Source organism: Dunckerocampus dactyliophorus, chromosome 5 (genome assembly GCF_027744805.1).
Source record: "Dunckerocampus dactyliophorus isolate RoL2022-P2 chromosome 5, RoL_Ddac_1.1, whole genome shotgun sequence".
Lineage (NCBI taxonomy): Eukaryota > Metazoa > Chordata > Actinopteri > Syngnathiformes > Syngnathidae > Dunckerocampus > Dunckerocampus dactyliophorus.
The window spans coordinates 20,533,406-20,554,814 of record NC_072823.1 but is presented as its reverse complement, the minus strand read 5'-3'; the positions used below and the strand labels follow the sequence as shown (position 1 = coordinate 20,554,814).

General features: G+C 41.1%; 1 protein-coding gene across 2 annotated transcripts; it reads right to left on the bottom strand.

Annotated features, from left to right (window-relative positions):
* Window positions 1-6,227: 6,227 nt before the first annotated feature.
* LOC129181989 (G-protein coupled receptor 22-like) lies at window positions 6,228-13,117 on the bottom strand. 2 transcript variants are annotated; one of them, XM_054777827.1, is made up of 3 exons: window positions 12,839-13,116; window positions 11,325-12,094; window positions 6,231-10,177 (listed from the first exon to the last, which is right to left on the bottom strand). In XM_054777827.1, the coding sequence occupies exons 2-3, from the start codon at window positions 11,348-11,350 to the stop codon at window positions 8,857-8,859; spliced, it is 1,347 nt and encodes a 448-aa protein (XP_054633802.1). In that variant the 5' UTR covers window positions 11,351-12,094; window positions 12,839-13,116; the 3' UTR covers window positions 6,231-8,856. The 2 variants fall into 2 exon arrangements, with proteins under 2 accessions (XP_054633803.1, XP_054633802.1); XM_054777828.1 differs by lacking the exon at window positions 11,325-12,094 and having other exon boundaries at window positions 6,228-10,177; window positions 12,839-13,117.
* Window positions 13,118-21,409: the final 8,292 nt, after the last annotated feature.

The following is a 21,409-nucleotide window of genomic DNA, read 5'->3' as shown; positions in this document are numbered from 1 at the left end:
CCCTTGGAATTGTTCTAACTTTTCCTCTGATATGATGCCTGTAGCCAATAGCACTCATTATAAATAATTAGAAAAATTTACCATTAATCCATGTGATCGATATCAGCCAATTACACTCATGGCAGCATAAAACCCTGATCGGAGCGTCCCTACTCCCTTTACTATTATTCTTATTTTAGATACAGTCAAGCCATGGTTTTCAAACGCCTCAGTTTTTGCATGATTAGTTTTTTGATGTAAATTTCCAACAATTTTTTTCCCGTCGCTGTCTCGGTTTCTGGACAATATTGCGCAGAACAAAATTGTCCGTTTGCCCTGTACGGTATCATTCCATGGAACCGAGTGCTCAAACAAAGCACCCAACTCAACCGCTAAAGAAAGTTGCAAGTGCAAGCAATTTGATAAAGAAGGTGACAAACATTATTGAATTCAAGAAAGAAGCATGAAGATGACGCCCCTTCCCCTCCTCCTCTGCTCCTCGCTGTCTTTGCCAACAAGAGTCTTCAATAAAAATAAAAATGGTGCAAAATGTTAATTATTCATCATTATAGTTTTTTCTGCATGTACAACTATAATTATTCTCTATAACGTGTTTTATATGAATTATTTTGGGTGTCTGGAAAGGATTAATTGAATTTACATTATTTCCTGTTTAATTTTTTTTTTTTTGTACATTATGGTTTTCGTCTGACTATTTGGAACAAATTAATAGCAAAAATCGAGGTACTACTGTTTACTGTTCTCGACACTCCTGGGACTCGCTGACTGACTTCGACCTAAGCGTGTCGACATGGCCGAATTCAAAACTAACCATCGCTTGCACGTTTACGTGTGACTTTTGCCAGAGGCATAATGATAATGGGGGATAATAACGGAATTTTGAACCTACAGCAGTTTGTTGTCATCGTATTCTTTCATTTGTGCAAAATTTCAATGGGTGCATTTTGTTAGTTGCGGAAATGGGGTTGAAAAAACAGCTAAGAAGTCTACCGTCAAAGAAGAAAAAACTGTTATTATTATTATTATTATTATTTTCTGACACAACAGACAGACGTTATCAATATCTCAGGGGTCTCTAACAATGATGTTTTTTTCATTACACCGACAATACAAGCTGAATATAATGCTTTAACTCATTACTTTGCATCTACTGTGCCACAACTTTTTAATGCGTTCGATTTGAACATTTATGAGGTGTTGGTTTGTACGATCATTGTGCCATCCCTTCATCTCCTCTGCTTCTCTCCGTGGTGGTGAAGTGTGCGTTGCTGAGAGACAGCCCAGTACCAGGGAATTGGTCATGTACTTTGAATTCATAATCTGACCTTTTTCCTTATTTGATTTTGCAGCTTTGATCATGCTGTGTACTGTAGGTCTGGATATAATCATGTATGAAGTAGAAGAATTATTATAATAGACTCATCATTAAATACTGTCATTGATGATGAGGCTCAGTTTTGATCAACACTGGCATTTTGTATTCTCACCTGGATACACTTGATTTGTAGTTGTTTATCCAATTTAGTTTTATTTATGTATATTTATATATTATATATTGATGGAGAACATTTTATGTCCGTACAATCCATCCATCCATGCATTTTCTATGCCGTATCCTCATTAGGGCTGAGGGGGTATGCTGGAGCCTATACCAGCTGACTTCGGGCGAGAGGCGGGGTACACCCTGGACTGGTCACCAGCCAATCGCAGGGCACATATAGACAAACAACCATTCACACTCACATTCATACCTATGGACAATTTAGAGTCTCCAATTAACCTAACATGCATGTTTTTGGAATGTGGGAGGAAACCGGAGTACCCGGAGAAAACCCACACACGCACAGGGAGAACATGCAAACTCCACACAGAAATGTCCAAGCGGAGATTCGAACCCAGGTCTTGTGTCTGCATAACATTAGCTTTTTATGAATGATTTAATTAAGTAATTAATTAATCGAATTCATTATTCATTAATTCATTCAAACTCCACACAGCCTTCCAGATCTCCTGACTTTGTGGCCAACATGCTGACCACTAGGCCACTAATTTGAAAAAATTACTTTTTGTTATCCATATTATATTGTATTATACTATATTGTATTTTTATTCTTACTCTTATTAATTCATTCTATTTTTTTGTTAATTTCAAAATCCTCTTACTCACCAATAAACCACCCCACAAACAGGCCCCCTCTTACCTTAAAGACTTGCCCCACCCCTACACCCCTTCCAACCCTCCACTCCTCAGATGCGAAGCTCAAGCACTGAACCTGGGGGGACTGAGCCTTCTCTGTTGCCGCCCCATCCCTTTGGAACTCACTTCTGCCACACATCCGTGACACTGCTGACCTTACCACTTTCAAGACTAACTTAAATGCTCACTTGTTCTGCACTGCTTTCAACACATATCTCTTTAAAACGTACATATTTAGTAACATATCACATTGCAATCGCTTAAACTTGTCCTTCGTATGCACTTTAAACTGTATTTCTTCTGAACTCTGCTTTTTGGTTTTCTTTTGAAGTTTGGTTCATATAATTTAGTGTTTTTAACGGTACTTGAGATTGATGTAACTTTCATTTATTTGTATTATTTCATTTGGAGGATGTTGGTGGTTTGTAACATTGTTATTTAGATTGGTCCACAGATGGTAAAATTTGTATGTATTTTTTTAATTTTATTTGATTTTGTGACAATTGTATTGCATTTTGTGTGTTCATTAAAGTCGTTGAGATAGGGCCACAAAATATGCAATTTTAATTATTTTCCTCTTTTTATTTTTATTCTTTTATTACATTTTTATTAATACAATTTGTGTTTTTATAAAATATACCCTTTTATAAATATAACCTTAATTGTTTTAGGAACGTTTTGTGTAATTCTGAGAAATGTTGCCGTAAATATTGTTTTTTTCTGATTTGGCAAATCTATCATAACTACTTGTATGTATTGCAGACCCAGAAGGTGTCCAGTAATATACATTGTGGTTAATTTTGTAAAGACAGCCTTTTAGACACAGCCCTTATCTTGGATCTCACTGGATTGTACAGCTGTTGTAAGGCTAATGTTTTAAATGTTCTTCACAAATGCGGATAAGATGACTATTGAGTGTGAAGGCACCTCTGTTAGTTGTGTATACTGGCCTGTTGCAGCGCAAAGGGAAGAGCAAGCATTCAATTTACAGCTGAAATGATCTGCCAGCAGGTCACTGGGTTTGGGCGGTGACAGAACACAAAATACAAAGATTGTTATCATAAGTTTTCATTCCATCCGTGCTCGCGCTCTGGGACGAGGCTGCTGAGCATGAAGAACTCTGTGGAGGTATTCTGTTGGTATAAATAGCTGTGGGTAGACCCAATATGACAATCAAGTCAGCCTATATATCCCGAGCAGCATAAGACGCTGTAAACCACCAGGAAGGTAGTAGGGGACACTTCTGAGGAAGACAGTTGAACCACGTCAAGGTAAAACACCATCTAATATACCTAAAAAAAGTAAACATCACCACCGGATGCACGTCGATGCATGAAGGTGCGGAGCCTATTCTCTTTTTGTATGAGTCTGCCTTTTCTTGGACAGTGATTATAGGTTACCAATCAGTCACCTCTAATGCATCCGGTTAAATGTGTCCCATTAGCATTAGCCATGGTGCTTCTTCTTTTCCCACGATAGCAGAATTACAGGTGAATGTTGGCTGTGTTAATGTAATAAAGGCCCCCATACAGAAGGAGTAATGTGATTTTCCCAGGCTTTTATGATGTGTCTGTGGATAGAGATGGCATCTGAGCCTTTGACCAAGAGAGAGGAGGACACAATAAAGTGTGGATGAAAAAAGGATACACCAAGGTCGAGTAATGGAAGCCTTTTACTATTGAGGGCCTTTTGTTTATTGATACATTTATTTATTATTACTTGCATTGCCTTACATTTAGTCACCTGAAGAGACATGTACAGGTCAGACATGCTAAACAACAAAAGAGCAACAAACAGGGTGTCTCACTATCGAAGTCAAACACAAACAATACAACTCAGCGGAAACACCACTGACTCAGATCATTTGATTTACTGACTTGGGGTTGGGGCAACACTGAGTCACATGACTCAAGTGAACCAAATCATTTGAATAAGTGACTCAAAGGAAAGTCTATAAAATGAATGGAATTTACCACCACAATTTTGAATGACGTATTGACAAATACTGTATACAGTAATCCCTTGTTTAAAAATTAAGCTATTGAAGACATAAAACTTGTGCTTGAGTGTCGCAGTAAATGCGTTCCGGATAGAAAGTGACGTCGGAGGTTCAGAGTTGAGTTTTAGCTTGACGTGGCTTACGGCCGCAACAATAGCTCATGTTATTGCTATAATTAGAATGAATATAATATTATGATTACTAGGTTATTATTTTTGTGCCTATTGTAACATTGTGAGGTAATTTAAACCCGCAATAAAAGCCTGTTGGTGCGTCAATCAAGCGTGGTGCTTGTCTCACCAAACAATTACTGACACCTACGGACCAATGCAGAATACTGCATTGAAAATTTTAATGTGTCTTCTTAATGCCTCATTTTGCCAATGTTATGCTTGGAAGTGCTTCATTTAGCCAAAAAATATGTAAAATATACTTAAATATGCATTGTTTAAAACTAAAAGGCAGCATTAAAACATGAAACTGCATGATTTATTAATTAATACGAGGTGTGTCAGAAAAGTTCCTTGACTGCATGGCATTCTTCCATGTGAGGGGCATCGTCCACTGCAAGTTCTTGCCACAGGGCCAGATGATCAGCCAGTACGTTTACAAAGACATCTTGCAGCGTTTGCGTCCTTCAGTGCATGAGAAGAGGTGAGAGTTGCAGCAGGACAACTTGTGGCTGCTCACAATGCCCTGAGTATCCAACAGTTCCTGGCTGAGAAGAACGTCACCGTGTTGGAGCAACCTCCCTACTCACCCAACCTGCTTCTGTGTGATTTTTTATCCTTTTCCATTTTTTCCCACCTCTTTCCCAAGCTCAAGATGGTCATCAAGGGGACCCGCTTTGAAGACGTGGATGACAAAATGGTGTTTTATGTTAATACTGATTTGCTGATTAAGGGGATAGCAAGAAAAATAAGAAAATAAATTTACTTTAATTAAAAAATTTTAAATACTCTTTAAGCCTATTTATTTATTTATTTTTATAAAAAGAAAAACATTGGTGGTCTTACGTTTAATTTGTCTATGCAGTACATGCACCCTAGTCTTCTCCAGGAACAATTCTGATACTTTATTGTAAAAGTCTAATCACTTTGTGTTCATTCATTCATTCATTCATTCAGCAAAGATAAAAATATCTTTAACTTGATTTGTTGCTAAATCTAGCTCTAGATGGTACTGCGGTGAAATAATGATAACAGCTGGCTTTTCCTCTCTATTAAAATATGGCAGCGACAAGCACCTTCCAGCTCATGCATGCTCCCAGCCCTTCACGGTGAGGCGGAGTACTGCAGCGCCTCAGCGTATGACATTTCTCTGCATTTTATTGTCCGATTAGCAAGAATAATGATGTCACACTTACACGAAAGCCATTAAACGGGCTGTAGAAAGTCATGGTGTATAATAAATGTTTCTGAAACATTATATTGGTGACATGATGACAAACACAAACCAGCACGCGCGATCCGCCATCCAGTGCACTCAGACGATAGGCTCGCCTGCACGCTTAAGCCGAGAGGGGACATTCGCCGCAGCCTCTTGTCAGCTTTCTTAGGAATTATAAAACACAGTTTAAAGGACAAATTTTTGAATTTATTTTGTTATCATTATTTGTTTTTTAGGGTCTGCCTCACCTGCCTCCCTTGACCGTACATCAGTGGTGAGTACAATCACATATCAAAGCTAAACCGTGATGGTAAAGTAGTGGAGTACTGTGGTACTTGGAAAAAAGCAAACTATTGTTGAAGTTGTACTTGGTGTAAAAACTTTGAGAACCATCAGAGTTGACTGTATAAGGAAAGTGCTTCTTCCTTATAATGAAATATAATTTAGTTATGATGCTAAGGCTGTTTTGATTGAACCTACTCAACTCCGAATCAAACCCTGACCTGAATGTCTGCAGTATCGGTCTCTGAGAGTTATTTTATGATAGTACTCAATTTCTTTTATGAGCAGAGTGCTTATTAAGTTTGGATCCAAACCTGTCATTTGTCATCAGGCAGGACCGCGGTGGCCTTACAGTTCAAGTATGGAGGACGAATGAATCATCTGCATACTGATACCTCCAGCAGATCGCCTTTTAATTCATGCGCTCGTCAAATTTGTCAAAGGGGTCTTGCGGAGGTCATCTCGCCCTCCCCCGTCGGCTAATCGCTGGCTGGCTGTCATCCACATCGCCCCTCTCGATCAGAGGCGTGTACCCTCCAGGCACCATGACATCCACCGTGCCGGTTAACAGCGCCGTCATAAAGAACCTCGGCTGCATCAATATTCTCATATCGGCCCTAGCTGTTGCACAGACACACACCGGAGAAGCATCTGATGGATGTTGTGTAATCGCACTGATAAGCCCAGCGCTCCCAGAATCTAAAGAGTGCTCTTCAATTTTCTCCTGTAGCGCCAGGAAAGGTCTAATAAGCTTGTTACTGCCATGTATACACTGTATTAATGTGTATGTCATGTATGACTACATGTCATCCTTGATCCCTGTACTGTCCCAAGGCTAACAGAGCAAGGATCCATCCATTTTCTATACCGCTTATCCTCATTAGGATTGCGGGTATGCTGAAGCCTATCCCAGCGAGACGCGGGGTACACCCTGGACTGGTCCCCGGCCAATCACAGGGCACATATAGACAAACAACCATTCAGACTCACATTCAGAAAACCCACGCATGCACGGGGAGAGCATGCAAACTCCACACAGAGATGCCCAACGGAGATTCAAACCCAGATCTTGGAGATCTCCTGACTGTGTGGCCAACATGCTAACCACTCGTCCACCGTGCGGCCCACAGAACAAGGAATCACATGCAAATTTATTGCAACACTGCATCTACTATTCGAGCACTCGGTAGATTGTATTCAAGATGCAGTTTTTAACCACTGTAAATCATCCACAGCTTGATAAATACATTATTCCTGTTAATTTGCTGCATTACCAACAGTAGTAGCCACCCTGAGGCGTGCTTATAGCTTGGAAAAACAAATGAAGGAGCGTCATTATCTGTTACGGTGTAGTGTAAAAGGAGTCTTTTATTAGGCCTGTGAGATGTGCCTTTATGGCAAGTATGTATTGTGAAAGTACAAACATTTTCAATAGTTCCTTCCATTCTCATTAGTGGGTAAACATTCATTATCTAGACAGTTTTTTAATGGAGGTTTGAAATCATGGTTCAGCTAAGGACAGATTATGACATTTGGAGACCATTTCAGACCCGTGAGCACCAAACGTGAGAAGAATCTATCACCTCCCTCTATTATTTGCTCCACTTTTGAGACAAGAGGCCCACAACACTCTTAAAACCTCCCCTCTCATTGTCATGATATGGCCTTACAACAAAGCCCGGAGCTCTGCCAACTATCCGTCAGGCAGCTACAGTCGTGGGAGCTATGAGTTTGATCATTTAGTTTTTCTTCAGCGAATGGCTAACTTAGCATGATGTTGCTGTTAAAATGGGACCATAATGTTAACACTGTAGGTCACATAGCTATGCTAGTGTTGCTAACGCTTGTGTCCTCCTGTCCCACTCCTTAATGTTAGGTTGTTGTATGTGATATATGGCATCTATTTTGTTGGACAAGTGCAGAGTTACAGTGTATATGAGACACATTTGGACAAACACAACTCATTAGCATTAAAGCTGCAGACACACAAAGGTGTGTTCCTAGTAGGTCTTATTAAAAGCACTTTTTTAAACTGTCTAAATTCCAATGTCAAGGCTAGATTTTGGACAACGCACTTCCAATACACTATTGTGGGACCAGTAAAATACAGAACCTTTAACTGCGTTTTTTTTCTTTTTCTTTGACTTTTTCCAAAAGAAGGAACAACCTCAACAAGTTGTGTTAAGAGAACATAAAAAAAGACGAATACACAATAGGTGAAATGCACTGCAAAAACTGACATGTAAGCAAGATTAAACATATGAAAAAAAGGTGAAAAGTACTTATTTTCAATTACCAAAATATTTTGTTTCTTACTATGTTCGACCAATTTGCTTATCTTAAGCAGTACATACTAAAATTTGAGACACACTTAAAATAAGAAAGATAATGACATTTTCACCAGTCACAAGGCAACTGTTGATATTAAATAGTTTGGAGCGTCTATCCTTGTTAAGCAGTAGCCTTGCCATAAATCTTCCTTGCCTACTGGTTTTATGTCCGTGTTGCGTCCTAATACCTACAATTTCATTTCAGCATGTGCAAACCCCCCTCCCAGGCAATAAGGTCAATGGTCTCTGGGGTCTGCAGGGGTCTAGTGTCACAGCAAGTGGCACGGTGATGGATGACAGTAATCTCACAGCTGTTAGAGAGTCACAACACACTTTACTTGTAGGGATGGGGGCAGTAGGAAATTGCTTTAGGTGAGTGGACAGCAAATTTATTATAAATATACATATACATAACTACTTCCCTGACTAAGTGGTATCATGTTTATACACAATGTGCTGTAAGTTACAAAAAGCCATGCAATACCTACAGTACAGTATATATCCTATCTATCAAACCTATCAATAAATAGTAATAAATTACCCAGCTTTCTGTAAATTCTATTGCACTTCATCATTACATGACGGCTTTGGATGAACATTTTCCCTTTTAAAAATTAAATAGCTGCTTTTTCTTTACACTAAGCCCTAAAAGAGCTCCCTCACTCCACATCCTCAGAAGACAGACATTTCTGATGGGCGTCCTTGTCCTCAAAAGTCACCTTTTTATTCCTCTTTGGGTCAATCCAGGAGTTGTGAATGATGGCATTATTGGGGGTGGGGTCAGCTTCGATGATGGACACCACCCTCTTCTTCATCTTGCTTTTCAGGACCTTCTGGAACTTCTGCCTGGTGAAGGCATAGAGTAGTGGGTGAAAAATGGTGGTCCCGTAAGCCATGACCAGAAAGCCCAGTCTCAACTTGACCATCAGGTCGCTGGGGCCCACGCTGAGGATGACGGTGTTGAGCACTGTGATGGGTGTCCAGCACAGCAGGAAGGTGGACACGATCAGGAGGGACATCCTGAAGACTCTTTTCTGGCGCTCCCGCCTTTCCCGGTGGCGCTTCACAGCCCTGCGTAAGGCGATGATGACAGACACTGAGGTGCGCATTCCCAGCGTCGGGTTGCGGCTGCTGCTGCTCTGGGATGCATCCGTGGCCTCCTGCTGCGTCGTCATGGCCGTCATGGAGGGACGCTTTTTTCTGCGCACTTTCTTCTTCTGAGAGGTGTGGAAGCGCGTGCCAATGCGGATGTTGAGTGCCTGCAGGATTTTGGAGTAGGTAATGAGCATGACCACGGCCGTGAAGAAGAATATGGGAATCTGAGCCAACAGGTGGTAATAGAGGCCAAGTTCTGTGTAGTACTGGTTAGAGTGGACTACATTCTCCAGAAGGGTCTGGTTGAGCTCAGCACGGTCCTGTGCAAAGAAGCCCACCTCAATGAAGGGCACCAAAAAGCTGAAAAAAGATAGTACCCATATGGCGGCCATTAGTGCCAGGGCTCGCCGCATGGTCAGAACCCGGTTGGCTGGTTTGACGGAGATATCGTAGCGGTCCAAAGTGATGGCGAGCACGTTGGCAGCCGTGGCGACGCTGGCGAAAGAGATGCAGGCCTCATGGAAGCAGCTCACCAGCCCGGTGTCCCCCTCCAGCGAGAGCAGGACCACCACAATGGTGAGCGGAATGCAGCAAACGCAAACCAGCACGTCCAAAACATGGAGGTTCATGGTGACTATGTTGCTGACGGAACTGATGAGGTTGGACTTCATGCAATAGAGGGCCAGCACAGTGAGGTTGGAGCTCAGGCCCAGGAGGATCTCCAACATGAGGAATCCCGTGATGGAGACCTGGAAACTAACCGGGTAGCTGTACGGGCTGGGGGTCGCCGGACTCATGGTGTGGGTGATGGGCTCGGTGTTGTCTGTGACTGTGACGTTGCTCATCGTGGCTTCTTCCTTTGGGCAGGAGATGATATGCATTATCCTGCAAGAAAAGAGAAGAAAGAACTGTGATTTTGAGAGAAGAAAATGACAGAAAATATGATAGTGATTCATGGTTCATATACGGTGCCGATGAAGAGCTATCTCAAATAGGCGTCAGTTGATGGAACAAATGGTTGGGAGAAATCACATGGTCTAAAAATGAGTCCTTCTGGGTCCGTTTTCAACACCCACATTCTGTAAGTTACTAAATACAGTTACCAATAAAGAGCTACCACATATGTGAGAATCATTTCAGGCTTAAAGCTGGTTCTTCTTGTTAACAAACAGGAACTGCTGTTAAATTTGAATTACTTTGTCTCATTATGCGCATTACGTGTGAACCAAAAATTGTTCCAGATAAAGAGCTACCAAAAATTTGTGTTGTTTATTAGGAACAAATGTTACATTTTAATAAGAAATTGTATTGGGTGGGAGAACTCACATTTTCTCATAGTGAGTCATACCGGGTCTGTTTTGAACTCACATTTAAGTTACCAAATATGGTTCCCGATTAAGAGCTACCACAAATATCTGTCACTTCATAGCAATAAATGTTAAAATGTAAAAACTGGGAGAAATGACACTCTCAGTCATTCTAGTCATTTACTTAGTTAACAAATGTGGTTCCCGATATAAGACCTAGCACAAATTTGAGAATGCTTTCTGCCTTAATGTTACCATGCTGCCAATTGTTGATTTTCATTGCATAACGATAGGATATAAACAGTATTATTTACTACTTTGTACCATTTTGAGTGAAAGTGTACATCCACAATCCACCTATGCATAATACATGAGGTGAAGAAAGATGACAATATGGCGTCCCATGTGTGACCTTTGTAAGGATCCAGATTTTTAGCCTTGTGTGGTTACAAACGAAGAGACTTTGCTCCTGAATGCATCACTTGTGATTATAAGCAACAAGAACCACCCCCCACATGTTAAAAACATATTGGCACATAAAGGACACTAAGTAGATAAGTGTAATTAAAAGAACAGGTTGGGTAAGAACACTCATTGTAAAGGCTGAATTAAGCCATAGACGTGTAAGATATTAATACCGCCCAAGCCTTCCCCTGGAGAAATAAATGGGAATGAGGCTCAAGTTGACATGGAAATATAATAAATGGCGCTCTGGCTGTATTTACCCTTCATACCCCTCCAGCACTGCCATCTGAATGGCAGGGTAGTGGAATTAGGCCATTGAGTCCATGTGGAATCCGTCGGGAGTAGCATCGTATCCAAACATAGCCTTAGAAGAGATTCACCTGTTTTGCAGCTAAGCAAGAAAGCGACAACTTAAAGACTTCTTGTGGACTGACGGAAAGAACTGATCCTGCTTTTTACTGTATCATGATATTCCCATCCAGGAGAGATAAGCAGGAACAAAAACACTGAGATCCAAAGCAGGTTTAAGAATATGAAAAGAAGAGTTATATCCATGAGTTGTATTATTCCAAGAGTTTTGTCAGTCATCCACCGATTGATCCACCTCCACCATGTTCGTAATCTGTGCACAAGTGGTCAGCGTCCTGGTCCATGCCTTCCCCAGGAGCACAAAAGGAGCAAGCATTCACAGTCGTCCTCTTCTAGCCATACGCTCGATTCCAGCTGGCTTTGACTCGCACATCCAGCACAGGTCTCCCGGTTTTGCCCCTCAACATGCTTCAACAGTCAATCACAGGAGATTGCGTGAGTGCAGCAGATTAGCGGAGCACATGCACATCCAATCAGCGTGGCGTGTGACCACCATGACACTTGTGATAGCAGAATTTATCTCTCATGGAGGAGAGAGTGGGACAGATTGATAGAGGAATTCAAGAGAAGGTCATCCCTGGGGGGAAGTGGACGTGAGTTCAAAGGGAATGGGATTTTCACAGCGAGGCTCGTCGTCCTTCAAGCTTTCTTAGCCGGCCACCTGAAGAGAGAGGAGAAAGCAAGTAAATAGGTGAGAGAGTAGGGGGAAAGAGGTAAAGAGTGTGCGTGTGTGTGTGTGTTGGAGGGTGTTAGAGAAATTAAATAAATCCCCCAGTAGAGTTCCATTTGCATGGCGGGAAGCCTCTGATGTCTTAATGTTGCTGTGTGTCGCCTGATGCACTTTACATTTTTATGACTGCATTAACATAAACACCAACACCGCCACAATTTCACATTCCCGCCCCCCCTTATTTGAGAGCAGTGAATTACCAGACACTTGTCATTTTTTCCACGCAAAGGCCAGTAGTTTTAAATTATTGGATGACACTCTTACAGCCTCTGCGGTGATGAAACGCTTGTGCAAATTTGTCATGATGTAGGGCTGGCAGACTCTCTAAGAGCCTTACAGCTCAGCATGATTCCTTGGGAAACTTGTCAAGCAAGACATGAACGGTCTTTGCATGTCACTAAATATGATCCATATAATCTCCCTACAGAGAACATGTCGGCCACTCTTCAAGGTTGTCACAGACTTATGAACAAGAAACACGTGCACATGCAGCTATTTCTTTCTCCTGCAACAGGACATTTTTACTACAAAAAGCTGCAGCTTTAATGTTGGACAAACTACACATGTAGGAAACTGAAGTTAGATGGCGCTCAGCATGCAACTGCCTGTTTTCCTTCTCTCTCTGTAAATCAATGACATGAGTGGAGTTCCTGGTGAAAACACAGCCAAGCTCACCATGCTGGTTAAACACAGATGTTCCACAAAACCACGCTGTCCCCCTTCTCCATCCTCCAATGCTGTGACAATCCAGGTCAGTCGCCTGGTTTAGCTCATGCCGTAATCCACATTTCCTTTCTTGAGTCAGTGACAGGAGACCAGAGGGACCGTGGTGGGATCCTCCTTCTCTCATCCATCCATGCAGTCGAGTGTGTGAATACTCCTCATCCTCTCTCTCTGCTGGGCTACCCTCCCTTGGCTGTCTGGATGGGAGTGCAAACCATCACACTCCTGGTATCTCTATCTCCGCTACGCTCTCTCTCTCTCCCTCCCTCATCCTTACTCTCTCTCTCTCTCTCTCTCTTTTACTGCGGAGGTTTGCAGTGCTCCCCCATTTCTGATTGGTCTGCTGTAATGGATTTAACCCCGTCCTCTGCTGCAAAGAGAGGTATTTCCTTTTGCTCTCCTTTTTCTTTTTGCTTTTTCTATCTGTCCGGCAGCTCATTCTTGGCATCCTAAATGTAGTGATAAAAAAAAAAGGCTTTTTCTTTGGATGCCATTGCAGGAAGAAGGATGTTTTAATTACCTTTGTATGGATGTAATGAAAGAGTAATATGTTTGTACATCAGAGGCGATGAGATACAGGAGAGGCAGCCGAGACTGGCAGACAATCACTTTCGCCACTCAGCATAGCGGCGAAAACAAGATTATGCAGAAAAAAAGTCATTGAGAGGAAAAAAAACAGATTGAGGCTCAGATTGATAGTTTCAATTAAGTTGACCACCTTCAATTTTGTTGTCGAAGCTCATTTGTCAGATGCAATTATGACGAGAGACAACCTCGTAGTAGAAGTAGAAGGCTGGGCTGGAATGATAAATTATAAATGATAAGCATCAGGTGCCACCCACTTCATATTTAAGTATTTTGGAATACTTTGAAATCTTTAAAGTCAAACTTCCCAAAAATAGTACAATTTGGAGTACAACCAACATTTTTTTGACAAGTATGCCTCAAAAGCCTACTAAACCATCATGTAGTGATGGCCAATATCAGAGTATTAATTTGATACAATACTGACGACTTTTGTGCCTTTTCCCTGATATCATTACTTTTTTGGCATTTTTATCTCAGTGAAAAGCATGGCAAAATATTGCAAAAACACCCCTGTAAAAAGTAAGTAAACTAAAATATGTGGAAGTGACGTGTTGTTTTTATGTATTAATTAGTACTGATATTTTATGAGAGTAATAATCGATACCAGGGGTGCCACAATACACTCAGCTCACGAGACCTGACCATACACGATATTGGGTTCACGAGCATGAGGACTGGGAACAATGAGGTAGGTTGGATTGCAAGGTTTATAGTGTGCATAAACCACTAATTGGGCGGTTCCAATACTGCCTTGTGCACTGCCACTTCTATATTATGCGTATTATCATTCACAGTAGCCATGCAGTAGTTCAGTCTGATTGGCTTCTGGCTGCCCTGTTCTCGCGAGGAAGCTTTTCTCTACACGAGAAATATCATCATGTTTTAATCTTGTGACACCCCTAATCGATAAACATTATCGATACCATGGAATTGATCACTGCCATCATCATGAGACTTCAAGTCAGTCAACATTTAAAGCAGGAGTATCCCAAGTGTGGCCGGGGAGCCACTGTCAACACACAGCTATTTTTTTTTTTTAATTAATGCTTGTCATATTCTAAAAACCAAATAAATGAATGAATATCAGATATTAAATATTACAGCTGAGCCGGAAGGTTGTCGATGGAACACGAGGATGCCGCTGCCTTCCACACTGTTGTGGTTGATGTGCTGGTCGGCGTCATACATGTAGAAAGGCTTGTCGTTCATGAACTTGATGGAGCCTCCCGTGTTGGCGGATGTGTTGCAGATGGCCGACACTTATTTGCTTTGTCACCTATAACACAGATAGCTTTGCATGCATAGACATATCAATAGCTCTAATAGCTTAATTTTGTCTTGGAAAAAAAAGAAACTTGAGTAAATGAGACACCAATAGAAACGTCTATTTTTGACTCACTCACAACACAATTCAGGTTTAAGCCCTACAAAGTATATGCCTCATGCCTCAAGTATAAAATGTATACGTACTCATTACTAACGAATGATAATGAAAGATGATCAGTGTACAGTGTGACATCTCAAAGCTTGACGATCAGTGAAGCATAAAGACATAAACATGTAAAAATTGTGGGCTGGTACATGTATACTGCACATTTTACCTGTATTATCACATACAGTCAAACTTGTCTATAGCGGCCACTAGAGGGAGACTGCAAAAGTGGCCGCTATAGACAGGTGGCCTCTATAGACAGGTTGGCGGCCATTTTTATGTTGACCAATAGAGGGCACTGTAGGACTGCGGATAAAAGTTGTAAAGACCTACTCGGCTTGTTATTCTCCACCACCCACAGAACAAAGCTGTGCTGGTATTGTCTTTTGTTTTGTTTGTTTTTAATATTTTGTTTTTGAATTTAGATTTGGTTGGCTGATCTTAAACTTTTTTGAAGAAAATTTTAGTTTTAATAAAAAAAAAGTTTTAATATAATCTTTACATTTAAAACATTATTACAGTACATGTTTCTTGTTTCAAATGTGTTTATTATTATTTTTGAACAAATTTCAATTGCAAACTACTGTCCACGTTTGTGTGTATGTAACAGGTTTACTTGTTGTGATTCCACTTGTTCTAACAGTGGATGGAATAATGGCTCAATAGCGCCCTCTCTCACTCGTGGGCTATATATACCTGTACGGCAGATTGTCATTACAGCTTTAGTTCATCAGGAAGTGACGGGAAGTGACGGTGCAACGTCATGAGCAGGAGAGCTAGGCTGAGTGCTAACTGTGAGTTTCGAGAGAGTTGGGAAGTGTGTTTATGTTGGCGTGGATGTAAAGTCCTGCAGTGTTCTCCGCTGTTAATAAAGCCATTAACGTGCATCGGCGACGTGAGGCTCTCCTTCCCCACAACAAGCGGCATTACAGTATTGACCAGTGCACACCAGGAAATAAACGGTGTCATTTCTTACAGGCATTGGCTGGACAGCTATGTAGTGGGGCTTGTTTAACCTTTGCCTTGAGGGCAAGCAGGAAGGAGAGACGATGCTGAGAGATGTGTGTGTGTTCTGAGCTGCTGTCTGGTGGCCGCGTTCAATAAATAAAGTTGGCAGAAGAAACAGGAGAAGTTTCCTTCTTTGCTTCGGAGCTGAATAACACTGACAAGTTAACAGACTAGTAGCAAACGGAAAAGTAGACGGCTTTTTTTTGTGTCGAATACAGAAGATGAGGACTTTGATGTATTTGTGGATGAGGATTGATCAAAAATAACGTGAGTACATTCTAAAATACTTCAATTAAGTACAACCGAACTCAGTTTTGCTCCCGCTGCCGCATGCATGCTAGCGTATGTTTTTTTTTATTGTAGCGTCACTGGGAGCACGTCCTGTTCCCAGCCTAATTTGCGGCAATGTTTTGATGCAAATGCTCTTAAAGTTACATGTTTGACCAGGAAATAGCAAGCTCAAAAGAAGACGGCTTTTTTATGTGGAACAACTGACAGTTTGTGTGGATCTTGTGAATGATTGTAACTGAGCTAGGACTCAGTAATTAAAGTCTACACACGACGGCTTCATTGATTGAAAAATGAAACTTTTTCATGCATGAAGCTTCTACTTGAGTTGGTAATTTGGCCGCTATATGCGGTCAGATATTGACCAAGGGAGACAAAATGGGTGGCCGCTGGCTGCGTTGGACAGGTGACTGCTATACACAGGGTCTATAACATGTAAAATTGCTGCGGGGGATTTTTCTGTGGCTGCTATAGGCAGGTGGCCGTTCTATAAAGGTGGCCGCTAAGACAGGTTTGACTGTATTAATAAACGATTACCGACTTGAATGGGATGTATGAGATGTGTTGTCTGCAAAAAGAACATTATTTTAAAGTTTTTTGACCAAAAATCGGTGATTGCTGAATCACAAATGTGCGGAGATTCATGGTATATTCTAACTTTACACTTGCCTTGAAGCACTGAGAAGCATCCCTCCTTAGACACTTTACATCATATGTGTCAAACTCAGGCCCGGGGTCCAAATCCGGCCCGCGTTGCAATTTCATTTGGCCCGTGGAACTGCTTGGAAAATAGCATTGAGCTCTCGGACCTTATCAAACAAAGTGCTTACAGCAATCTGCGTAATTAAGTGATTCCTCCAGTATAAACTACTCCTCTGGCCTTTTAATTTTAAAAGTAGAAACAATATTGTATATAGCACGAAATTCGCAACTATTGTTAATTCAGATTCAGACCAAAAGTCAAAATAATTTAACTGTGCACGACTCAAAACGGTACTAGTATTAGTAAGTAAGTATTGGTAATTATTACACCCTATGTGTACAAAATACGTAATACCTTAAAGAGGCATAAGGCACTCAAAAGTGATCATATTAACTACAGCAATGCATGCTGAGAAATGCGTAATCCCCCCATTTCACAGCTGCAAACTTTTCCGGGTTACACATCTGATGTTTTTGTGTTGATATAAAATACTGTAGCTTTTGCATTGAGAGAATGACGAAGAGGTGGTCAATCAGCAACCACTTTATTGAAACAAACAACTATGCCAAAACAACCATAGTCGTATATCTGCAGACTATTGGAAAGTAGAAATTTTAAGCAGGAATGAATGGACACGAAAAAATGCACATTTCCGCAAATATGATGTAAAAAACAAAAGTCCATCCCCACGAGTGAAGTTTTGAAAATTTCACGATAAATAACAAGAAAGATGCAAAGTTGGAGGGTGGGACGAGACCGAAGACCGCTGTGATGCAATAGAGTTAGCATCGGAGCGGTCTTCATCCGCACGTGTATTTCTGAGCTTTAGAATAATCTATTCTTTGTTCATTTAGGACGACTGCCAAGACAAGATTCAAACCTTCATATTGCGAGGCAGTAGCAAAACAGCAGCAAAAAACATTCTCCTTACTAAAAGATTATTTAAAATACTGCTGCTTCTGAAACACTGCATCCCCAAGAACCCTGCAAAGTTAAACAGAATGATGTCAATATTTCATTGCCATAAATATTTAATTCAGCTTTTTCTGGCTGTCGCTGCTCTCCACTGACTGATATCCACTAGCTACTGTATTTTTTTTAACTCAGCAGACATGGATATACTGCATGTGGCTGTCAATTCTCAAGTGTGTGTATTTCTGTGCTTATAACCTTTCTGTGTGTGTGTGTGTGTGTGTGTGTGTGTAGGTGTGTGTGTGTGTGGGGGGGGGGGGGGGGGGGGTGCGTGCGTGTGTGTGAAGACATCCCTCTCGGGGGGTCAAGCACACCAGATAAAACAGATGCAGATGTGGCGAGTCCACCATGCATGCCAAAACAACCACCGGGCAATTTAGCAAAGCAGAGGACCCTCCGCATGGACTTTTATCTCCTCCCCACAGCCGGCATCCTGGCCAGGGCATGTAGCGCTGCTGTGATTTGCTCCAGATTGCCCCCGCAACTGAACAAGGCCAATATTAATGCTTCCAAAAACATGTTGCGGTGTGATGTCATTTTGATCTCGCAGGCCAACTAGAGGAATGCACAAAACAGAAACACAGGCCTCCTCTTGAGTATTTGGTAATTGACTCATTGCTTAAATGTCATTACTTGTGTGAAAAATGGTAGATGAGGCTCTGACCATTTGTGTGTGTGTGTGTGTGTGTGTGTGTGTATGGTTTGACCACAGGGCAGCACGCTCTGTCTGGCCTCACTCCCAGTGTTCCTTTGGATGCATGCTTGGTTAGCGAGGGCTGTATTTTCGCTGTGAGGAGAAAGAAAGAAGGAAAGAAAGAGCATTCACACCTCCTCCTCCTCCTCCTCCATAAAACACAAGTAGAGATTGATGTGCAGCACAGCTCAAGATGAAATGCATCCTAAATCATAGAGGAAATGTTCATGTAGCCTCTTTCATCCCCATATAGCAACATTAATGCTTAAATGGCCTCACTTTGAACAAGATATTTCATGCAGTATAATCCCCTGTAAGGTTTTTTTCCCCCAACACTTCTATGAATATATAACTTTGCTGAAAATATTATGAGCCTTGGCTTTGAAAATGATTATCGCTTACGCTGGCTGTTTAAGTAGCAATAACAAGACCAGCAACCTCTCCTTGTTTGTGTTTGTTAGCTTGCAGGCTATGTCCTGGTACAGTGGTGTGAAAAAGTGTGTCCCCTTCCTGATTTCTTATTTTTTTTTGCATGTTTGGGACACTTAAATGTTTAAAATCATCAAACAAATTTAACCATTAGTCAATGACAACACAACTGAACACAAAATGCAGTTTTTAAATCAAACTTTTTATTATTAAGGCAGAAAAAAACCTCCATGGCCCTGTGTGAAAAAGTAATTGCACCCCGTGTTAAAACATAACTGTGGTGTATCACACCTGACTTCAAGTGGAAAAGGTTATAAAGCCATTTGTAAAGCTTTGGGACTCCAGCAAACCACAGTGAGAGCTACTATCCACAAATGGCGAAAACACGGAATGGTGGTGAACCTTCCCAGGAGCGGCCGGCCAACCAAATTTACTCCAAGAGCGCAGTGACAACTCATCCAAGAGGTGACAAAAGACCCCACAACAACATCCAAAGAACCGCAAGGCCTCGCTTGCCTAATTAAGGTCAGTGTTCATGGCTCCACCATAAGAAAGACACTGAGCAAAAACCACTGCTGAGCAAAAAGAACATGAAGGCTCGTCTCAATTTTGCCAGAAAACATCTTGATGATCCACATGGCCTTTGGGAAAACACTCTATGGTCTGACGAGACAAAAATGGAACTCTTTGGATGGTGTATGTCCCATTACATCTGGCGCAAAAGTAACGCTGCATTTCAGAACGTAATTACCGGTAATACACATTACATTACATTTCAGACGTTTTGTACGTCTATAGATGATAGTTTACGGTCCAGTAGCAGTGACGCTTAGTGACGTCATCATCCAGCGCAGCGTATCCAGGTCAAAACATACGCTTACGTACGTGGAAAAAAATCACACACTCGCATTTCTTCTGTATTCTTCTTTTGCATTACCACGTTTCCTTACACTGCTGCACGCTATCTGCAAAGTATCTCTTTGCTCTCCCGGTTTGGTCTCATCATTATCAAAAGTTATTATCATAAACCCACCACACCACAATATCCTGTTCAGTGAGGCTGTTAAGTGCGTCATCAAGACGGAGGACCCATCCTGACCCTCTCACTGGTAAAAGGTACAAGGAGGCCACATTACTTGCTAGTTGCTACACCGTTCTTTCAAACGGCTGCTCTGATCAGGAAGATTATTCACACAAAAAAGCTCCTGCTTCCAACGGCCTGTACAGGCGAGAAAGTTTCAACAAATAATTGAAGATACCATACCACAATCATTTGCTGAGAAATTTGCCTCTGTTCATCCTGCTTTGTATTGCATTTTTAACACATTTTTTGTACTAATTGAACATTTATTCTTAAGTATGTCAGCATTATTAATAATTCATACCTGATTCCCTTACAAAAAAACAACAGAAATCTAGGAAACTTCATCTGCAACTGTCCAGTGTCCTGTGATATTTATTTCACAGTCACACTGGTTACATTTTTGGCTAAAACGTTACTGAATTGATTTAAAGTTACTGAATCTTTTTGGATCGTATCGTTCTAAATGAAGCAATATCGTTCTTGAATCGTATCAGCAACCACAAATCGTGACACGAATCAAATCGTTATTAAAACAAATCGTTACACCGCTAATATTCTGTGTTAGGTATTCGATTAGAAATGTCTTTCTTTACTTTGTTCCTTGGTGTACCTACAGAGGGTGAAGTGATATATATTTATTTCGGATCATCCTTGTGGCTGCAAAAAAAGCTATCACTAAATGTTGGCTCAAAATAGACATCCCCTCTTTAGCTCTTTTGGTACAAGTTGTTAAACATATAAGAACAATGGAACTTATGACATTTATCTTTTGTCTACAACAATACAAGGGGAAAAATATTGGAAAAGATGGGACAATTATATACAATCTGTGGACAGTGACAATGTCAGATAAGATGTGACATGTACCTGTGATCTGTGACCTGTGACTCTGTGCATATCCCTTTGGGTTTATTTATCCATTTATTTATTCATTCTCCTTTCACCTCCTTTCTAAATGATCTGTATCCGTATCTGTAATGGAATGGGCGGGGCATAAATAGGAAATGGGAGTGGTTTAACCGGAAACGGGAGGGGCTTAAATCAGTACATTATTTTAAGTCTGAAATTGACACGGATTGACCAGGAAAGGACAATATATTTTAAAAAACATTTCCAAAAAAAAAGAGACAGTTTTAGTAGTGTTCATTCTCTTTTGTTCCTTTACGCTAAAACATAAACACGCTAAACATAGCTCCCAATTACGACGCGAGATGGGCACATAAATGCACCAGGGCAGCCACGGAGCTTTGAGTTGTTGTAACACGGACCTTGTTTTTGATGTTCAACTAAGTGTGCCTCTATAAACATGAGTAACCTGGTTATTT

Bases quoted from the DNA above. Each gene is read 5' to 3' on its own strand.
- LOC129181989 (XM_054777827.1), bottom strand. From the start codon at position 11,350: ATGGCAGTGCTGGAGGGGTATGAAGG. The intron at 10,178-11,324 runs GTAAATACAGCC...CTTTTCTTGCAG, and splicing joins GTGCTGGAGGGGTATGAAGG to GATAATGCATATCATCTCCT.